A 9,329-nucleotide genomic window follows, 5' to 3' on the forward strand; every position below is an offset into this window, starting at 1 on the left:
AATATATGTCCCTCACTACAGAACACTACACAAGATCAGATGGTTTGATTCTTTTCAGTCGGTGTCCTGTTCTGGTGGTATCCAAAAGTTGCAATACTTCAATATTCTCATGAGAATGGAGTCTTTCCTCATGCCCCCTTGCAATTCTCTTGATTTCTTGACTGACTGTGGGTATCTGAAGTTCTAGATTTAGGTAGTCAATCCTGTAGTATTTGGGTGTGCCCACAATACTTCTCAGGACTTTGTCCTGAAATATTTGTATTTTGTTTATGTTGCTCTTTGCAGAACATCCCCATAATTGAACACCGTATGTCCATATAGGTTTCAGTATTTGCTTATATAATAACAATTTATTATATACTGATAATTGTGATTTTCTTCCAATTAGCCAGTACATTTTCCTATATTTCAATTCCAGTTCTTTTCTTTTCTTCTTTATATGTACCTTCCAGAGAAGTTTTGCATCGAGATTCATTTCGAGATATTTAGCGTTGTTGCTATATGGAATGATAGTATTATTTAATGTTATTGGTGCTTGTACGGTCTGTTTATAGGTGAACTGCACATGTACAGATCTACTTTCATTAATTCTTATTTTCCAAGCTTGTCTCCATTTATTTATATTGTCACCTGCCTGTTGTAATTTTCGGCAGGCTTCTTCACTATTGTCTCCGACAGCTATAATCGCACTATCATCAGCAAATGTAGCCATCGTAATATTTTCCATTTGTGGTATATCACAAGTGTAGAGTAGAATAAAGCATTGGTCCCAGTACACTTCCTTGTGGTACACCTGCTTTAGCTTCTTTTATTGTAGAGTAAGCTTCTTCTTGTTTGACTCTAAACATTCTGGTTGTAATGTATGATTTTAATAGTTCGGTGTGTTGTTTTATAATAGGTAATAATATTTATATTTCTATGTAAATTTTAAATATTAGATTGCTGGCTTGCTTTCGGTACCACTTTTTCAGGCTCTTCACAGTCTTAAGTTATCATAATTTTTGCTAAATGTTACTATACTAACCTGGTTTAAAGAATCTGCGATTGAAGCTTATTAAAATCTTGCGCTCGTAACATATATTGATACATTACCATTGTTTTTCTTTGAATATCACTATATTAGGTTGATTCAGTTGCAGCTCATAGAGAAACTGCATTAAATTAATATATACTTAGCGATGACAGAAGTAGTTGACTCTTAAAGAACTTGAAAATTTTGTTAATTGTCGTTTTCTCTTATTTTAGGTGATCAATATGATTATGGAAAGCAAAGAGTATGGGGAACGATCGGGTTCGGCACTACAGCTTTAATATCTGGATATGCTGTCGATATGTTTTCAGGCAGAACAATTTCATATATACCCGCCATTATAGTCATGTTAATTTGTTCTGCTTTTGATTTAATATGCTGTTTTAAACTTAAAGTAAGTATACGGTTTGGAAAAGAGTATTTTCAATGGTTCATCGATTCATTATGACCTAAATTGTAATATTCTTAGGTCTAACTTTTTTTTTCATTGCTCTATTGAAACCGGCTGTTAACGCTAGGTGTTGAAGTATTTTATATGTTGTAGTCTGGACATTTATCAAATTCACATATATTAAGAAAAGTAAGGAAGTAACAAGCCAAAAACTATATATTAGGAGTACAAATTGAAAACCGCCATTGTGTTTCGAATCGCAAAGTCATAACATCCAATAGCCAATATTCTTTTTAAATCATTATCAAGACTTTTAATTAATGAAAAATTTGTTGAGTAATCTTTAATAAGTAAGTGAGATCTTGGTGAGATTTGGTAACAATCTTCGTCCAATAGTCCATCTAATTCCACTTTGGAAGCACGTTCTCTAACTAATATTACTAATAACTCACTATTACATATGTAGTTTTTTGGCAATTAAATACAAGTCAAATGTCACTTCTACTTACTCAGATGAATATTATTCACTGTAATTCTCAAAAAAATTGATGGGGAGTTAAGATGAAAGGTGTTCAGGTGCTATCTTAACAGGTCAATTGAAAAGTCCCCGGCCTATCATAGTAAAACACATTTTTTTTGGCAAAATTATTTTTTTTTATTCAACATAATTCCCTTCAAGGGGTTCCCATTTTTGTAGTACGATTTGTCCCCTATTTCAAAATAGGCCTCAGTTTCGGCGATCACCTCTTCATTCGATGAAAATGTCTTCCCAGCGAGCATTCTCTTGAGATCTGAGAACAGGAAATAGGCGCTGGGGGCCAGACCTGGAGATTACGGTGGATGAGAAAGCAATTCGTAGCCCCATTCATGGATTTTTACTATTGTTATCACGGACTTGTGACACGGTGTATTGCCTTGTCTTGAAAAAGAAAGTGCTTCTTTTACTTCAAATGAGGCTGTTTTTTTGGCGATTTCGCCCTTCAAACGCTCTAATAAAGCTATGTAATAGTCATCATAAAATATCATTCCAAAATACAGACGCCATAACCTTGCCAGCCGACTGTTACGTTTTCCCACGCTTTGGAGCGGGTTCATCGTGTGCAGTCCATTCGGATGACTGTCGATTGGACTTCGGAGTGAAATGATAAAGCCATGTTTTATCCATTGTCACATATGGACGCAAGAACTCGGGTTTATTATGCTTGATCACCTCCAAATACTGCTCCGATTCATCAACTGGACGCTGTTTTTAGTCAAAAGTGAGCTCGCCCGGCACCAACTTTATACAAATCAAATCAAATATTCCTGAATGATATGATACACACGTTCAGCTGATATTTTTACAGCGTCTACTATTTCATTCAATTTCAATTTATGGTCATTCGAAATAATTTTGTAGATTTTTTAAACATTTTCGTCGGTAAAAACTTCTTTTGGGCATCCAGTGCATTCACCATCTTCGGTTCTCTTATCACCGCGTCAAGACAAGTTTTTGTTTCAACTATATTTTTTCCCTTCAAAAAGCAATATTTTATCAACACACGAAATTCCTTTTTATCCATTTTTTTCACACTAATAAAAGTTCCTTCACTCAAAATGCTATAATTCACAAAGTAGTGATCCGACAGCTGTCAAATTTATACACGCATCTTTTGAAGGGCTAACTAAAAAACATGTAGATTTAATTCTAGTAGCGCCATCTATATATCAGGCCGGGGATTTTTCAATTGACATTGTGATATGGCCCCCTAATATGAAAATAATTTGTAATAAATGGATAGTAATTTAAATTAGAAGCAAGCCCTCAGCGTCTTATACTTTATAAATATTGTAAAGTACCAGTAAATTAACGTTAAATTGAATAATTAAAACTCTAAACGATCACTTATTAACAGAAATGTGCGTTCAAAGTTCGAATCAGAATCAGAGAAATTAATATAGAGAAAGTTGAAGCTGCTTATGTTGTTTTTAATGATATCATAATTGAGATAACTTTATTTGCATTCAGAATACTTTTACTGAATCACCTAAACTTACACAATCATTAATCATGTCTAAATATGAAGATCTCTAGGGTAATTATACTCTAATATCATTGTAACATTACCAGATGGCGTCAATTCGTATTCTATGATAACTTAAAGTACATTTTTTCAGATAGTAATTTTTCTTTTTTTACGGTAGCTCCACATCATAACTTTCGGAGAATTCTAAGGAAATCTTTCATTATCGTTACAAAAGTATTGTCCATTTCTAGTCATATTTCATGAATTTCTTTTCACGCTGATTTCCATTGTTTACTAATTGTACACTGACGTCATATGATACCATCAAATATTTTCAGACCAATCTCAAAATAAATAAAAAATTCCCACAGATCCAATATAATTTTAGGAAATAGTAAATACATTAGTTTATTATAAAATAGTTTTTCAATATTGGCGCCTTAGAAAACAATGAAAAGCAATGTTTCATAATTTTAAACAAGATAAAACTATTCAAATAAGGTTATAACTAAAACAGCGGGTTTCATTACAATATTACGTATCGAAATTACAATTATAATATTTATTTAAACCTTATCTTGTTTTAGTTACCAATTATTGAAGCACCGGAAAATATATTGAAGGATATGAAGCATCTTTTGAAGAATAGATTTGTATCGACGTTCTTGTTATATGCGATATTGGTAGGCGTACTGGATGGTTTCATCATATACTTTTTGTTTTGGTATATTGAAGATTTAGCAGCCGAGACCAGTACGGGATACATTAAATTATTGGAAGGCCTGATCGTCGCTGCGGAAACGTTAGGCGGCGAAGTTATTTTCTTCTCGATATCAGGTAGAAATATTAATGTTATTGGTTTTAAGTAATCACCTGTCTGGAGATTAAACCCGATAAGCTTCACAAGTACATGACGGTTTATCTATCGTTATTTTTTGTGGTAACATTGTATGGGCATAAATAGAAATACATTATCTAATACACTGAATTAAAATTCATCTCAATTTTTTTGTTATCTGCTAAATTTTTTATATAATTGCTATTGATCAAGTAGCCCGCTCAGTTTGTTAAAATATTAGCCTTTTTAAGTGGATCCTGTTTTGCATCGATTTTATGGATTGGCCGAAATTATGTTATATAACTAGAACTATATAGGCATAAGGTCGGTCATAAGAATAGATTTTCGCACACTGCAAGTTTTTGGAGGATATGAAAATAGTGAGATTGTCATTTCTATTGCTTGCGGCCGGACTAGCCCTCACATTGAGAAATTGAATATATCGAAACATTATAATCAAAAATAAAATGCGACTCATTCAAACGCCAATCGTTCTATAGGACTCTGAGACTCCTTCAAATACGATCTATCTTCAATCTATGCATTCACTTTGAGGACTATATCTAGGAGCACAGATTACAATAGTTTGACAATGTCTGTTGAATAAAATGTGAACAGTTCTTCACACATTTCTATGGCGTAATCGAGCTTTTTGATGAAAGACGCAGAAAACAGTTCCAAAAACGATTACAGAGAGGAATCTGATAAACTAGATGCGCAAAAGGGCCGCTACAAAAGAAAAGTAGTTTCCCTTATCCTAATATAGGCACATTTTTATATCCATAATTTTATAATAATAAGAGCCATTAACCACATAGTCTCTCATAAAATAAAATAAAGTTTAGCATCACTTTTTAGTGTTTTTGACATTTAGTGCAGTGTACTTCACAACTACACACCATGGTTTTTACATTTACGTAACATCCTCATGTCTTGTGCCAATCTCTTAATTTCCTCTATAACAGTTGAAATTCGAAGATTTCTGGGTAACTTTGGCATCTAGGTGCATTCACAATACTGTTGTTTTAGTATGTTCTTGTATAGCAGCAACTTGTTATATACGGATAATCTAGATCTTCTTCCAAATAGTATATACAGACACACCACGCAAATATATATTAGTAATAGGTTATCTAGTAGAAGATTTATTAATAAAAAGTCATCGTGAAGATTTAAAATTATGATAATTTCAAATTATTGAAAATTAGTGTAATAAAAATTAGTGATCTTGTCTGTACTATTCTAACGAAGCTTTGTTTTCTAACATATCTGTCTACGTTTATTCCAGGCAAAATATTAGAACAAGTTGGACATGTTCACTGTCTGAGCATGTGCTTCCTGAATTATGCTTTAAGAATAGGACTGATCTCCATTGCTCCCAATCCATGGTATATCATACCGATAGAATTTGTTATGCAAGGTCCTACTTATGCCTTAACATACACAACAATTGTGGCGTATGCCAATGAACTAGCTCCGCCAGGAGCATCAGCGACAATGCAAGGAATTGCTGCTGGAATGGATGATGGTGTTGGTAAGCATAAATAACAGGTGTTAACATAGTATAACATAGTGTTAAAACAAAACAAAAATCTCAATAGTTTTGCTCCCTCTGAGCTCATCAATTTTAAGAAATATTTTTGTAAATATTTTGATCTTTCATCACGAATTCAACATGATTTTTCGGGTTATATTTTTAAAAACAGTTGATATAAATAATTGTTAAAAATAACAGTCATAAAATATATTTGTACTCTTATGGTTCACATAAATCTTCATATTCTCTACACCACATATCAAGTATTATTACCAGTATAATTTTTTTTCAATAACAAGTCCATGTAATAAATCTGATGAAGTGATGAATCTGATCCAATAGATGATTAAAATTATTTTCCCAAATATATTTTCTGAGATAGATTTTCATAAAGGCCATTAAATTCCAATCAGTATATTTAGATGATTCCATTTATTTTGATCAGCTATATATATATATATATATATATATATATATATATATATATATATATATATATATATATATATATATATATATAGATGGAAATGCAAATGGTCTACTAATAAATCATTATTTAAATCATCAACAGCTAAATTTATAACATAACATAACATAATCCCGACATTCATTTTGTTCTTTGATTAGAAATCGCCTGCAAAAGCCCATCAAACACTTTTAGAAACTTAATAATGCTTTGTCATATACCAGTTGTTGGTTTTGATTTCAACGATTTAAAATCAGTAGTTCTTGTTCTTGCCACACAAAAGAATTTATATATTATATATGTTATATTATTATTTATATAATTGTATAATTCCGGTCCAATAGATCACTTAATAAAGTCATGAAATGTTCAGAATACATGCAAACTCTTAATATAATGCAAAACAATGTAACAGGTGTGGCAAAGGTCCACTACCATTTTGATTATTTGACGTTTAACTCAGTTTCGCTTTAACCATTGCGTTGTGTAGAAATAATGACGATATTTATTGAAAATAATCGTTCCATTATTGCCACTCAGCAGAAATTACGTCAAAAATATCCTAATCGTCCAGTGCCTCACAAAACCACAATGTATCGTTTACATGCGAATTTTCAAAATACGGTACAACAGCAGACAGGCCTCGCTCTGGAAGACAACGGACGTCTCGTAACGCTGAAAATGTGGCTCTGGTGCGCGATAGTGTTGCAGAGTCTCCAGAAACATCAATACTGGGACGTGGTTCCCAGTTACACATTTCTGCACGCAGTATAAAGCGAATTTTGAAAACTGGTCTGAAAATGTTCCCGTACAAAATTCAATTAGTCCAAAAATTGCTACCAAGAGATCCTAATTAACGAGTTGAGTGCAGTAATGCAATCCTAAGGCTGTCTGGTGAAATTGAAGATTTTTCGTCTAAATTGATAATGAGCGATGAAACATATTTTCTTCTCAGTGGCCATGTCAATAAACAGAACAGTCGGTTTCGGGGAACACAGAATCCTCAATTAATTCATGAAACACCATTTCGTCCACTAAAAACAACTTTATGATGTGGTGTTCATGCTGGACACACCATTGGTCCCTATTTTTTTGAAAATGACCAAGGTGTTGGGGCAGCAGCACACACAGCTCGTTCAACAATTCAATTATTGAATGACGGTTTTCCACGAAGACTAATTTCGCGAAGTGGCGTTTTAACATGGCCAGCCAGATCTCCGAATTTAACAGCACCAAACTTCAACCAGCACCAGCAATAAACTTTTATGTGAATAAGCCCTAAACTATTCAACATTTTAAAGACAATATTCGTCATGAAATTGAAGAAATTCAGCTTCAGATGTTGCGGGATGTCGGGAAAAATGCTTTAAAAAAAGCCGAAAGTTGCATAGCGAATCGCGGTCACTTTAGCCGATATAATTTTTCAAGAATCCAACGAAAAAAAAAATGTAAATGTAAAGACCAAATTTTTTCTTTGAGCAAAGTTATAGGCAATCAAAATGGTAGCGGGATTTTGTCTCACGTTGTATTACATCCAATAATATGACTTGAATTATATAATAAACCATAAATAGATATACAAATAAACAACATAATAAAATAATCTATATAATAAAATGTCTAGAAATAGAAAAAAATTAATTATATTTAATGAATTATTTAAATATTTTTAGGTTATGCTTTTGGAAGCATATTAGGCGGAATACTCTACAAGTATATCGGCGGAAAAAGCTCACTACACGTATTCAGCGCCCTGGGATTATTGTGCAGCATTACCCACTTAATAATTCACAAGACGCTATTGAAGAATCGCGATTTGCCTCCTGAGCTAGACAGAAACGATCACGTTCAGTACAAATCACCAGAAGACGCCGTGAAGACTACCTTAGACTAATTCCTAATAACTTAACTGTGTTTCAACTGTCTGAAAAGTCTGAAATGTTAATAATAAATATATTATTTATAAATAGATTTTATAACGATAACAACTGTACATAGATTTGTATCAGATATAATTAAAAGCGAATGAAGATATATAAAAGGTATTTTAATATATTGTTCAGTGATATCTCTTGATGAAATTTCCAAATATCAATGTAAACAACTTAACTTTCTCTACATAAAATAAAAGTTTTTCATTTAGAACTATTGAGCTTTTCAGTGTATACTGTTCGATCTGCTGTCGTTTACAGAAGCAGCTCGATCATGCGGTCAAGTGGTTCCAATTCTGGAGGTTGCAAATCAACCCCCTGAAAACCCAGGCCATCATTTTCCATAAGAAGCGTTACGCACTGCGCGTCTCGCAACTTAAGATCGACACCGCAATAATTCCATGGCTGGATAACGTCGCGTACCTAGGTTTTCACTTCGACCGGCGGTCGGGTAGGCATTCCCAAATTCAGAAAGCAATCCAAAAAGTTTCGGGGATAGCAAACCTGCTATCTTCTCTGATCTGCCCTTCTAGCAGACTTCCCATCTCCATCAAATGCTTATTTTACAAGATGTTAATTCGGTCCGTACTCCTCTATGGATCTAATGTCTACTTCAAGTTTGTTACACCCAACCAGGTCAAATGGCTTCAAGTTTTCCAAAATAAGATCCTCAGGAGAATCTTAAATGCTCCATGGTTTGTCAGAAATAATCAAATTCATAGTGAAACTGACACTCCAGAAATCAAGCACTTTATATCTCAATCATTCCACAAACAACAACTTTTGCCCCCATACAACAGTTGTATGTTAACTCAGGTTCGCGAATCAATAGAATCGCTGGGCCCTCGTGCCCAATAACGGCTGCCCGATCATCGGGTGCCATATCCCCAAATTTAATGCAGTAGCAGTAGTAATCCACAGGGGTCAACTGTGAGGCGGTTTCGGTTCAGTGTATTGGTAAGCCCACAGGCAGTCCCACATAACCCGGTCCAACTTGTCACTCCAGGGCAAGTCTCCGCGACCAGGTATACGTCATGCATTCCACCGCCTGGTTTTTTAGGCCAGAACAAAAAAAATCGATCTGCTATCTGAAGCCCATCAAAGACTTTCAGAAAATCGAAAAATCGTGT

The 9,329-nt window shown here is 33.8% G+C and overlaps 1 protein-coding gene across 2 annotated transcripts in view; it reads left to right on the forward strand.

The window, feature by feature from the left end:
• LOC143191674 (major facilitator superfamily domain-containing protein 6) overlaps positions 1-8,413 on the forward strand; it is a 28,525-nt gene extending 20,112 nt beyond the window's left edge. For both annotated transcript variants that reach the window (XM_076397023.1, XM_076397022.1), the window contains exons 5-8: positions 1,246-1,424; positions 4,015-4,264; positions 5,554-5,799; positions 7,942-8,413. In XM_076397023.1, the coding sequence (XP_076253138.1) occupies positions 1,246-1,424; positions 4,015-4,264; positions 5,554-5,799; positions 7,942-8,162 (896 nt within the window). In that variant the 3' untranslated portion in view covers positions 8,163-8,413. The remainder of the gene's footprint in view (positions 1-1,245; positions 1,425-4,014; positions 4,265-5,553; positions 5,800-7,941) is intronic.
• Positions 8,414-9,329: the final 916 nt, after the last annotated feature.

The sequence above is a fragment of the Rhynchophorus ferrugineus genome, unplaced genomic scaffold, assembly GCF_030347505.1.
Source record: "Rhynchophorus ferrugineus isolate W39M unplaced genomic scaffold, kcgeb_rfMv2 rfM2, whole genome shotgun sequence".
Lineage (NCBI taxonomy): Eukaryota > Metazoa > Arthropoda > Insecta > Coleoptera > Curculionidae > Rhynchophorus > Rhynchophorus ferrugineus.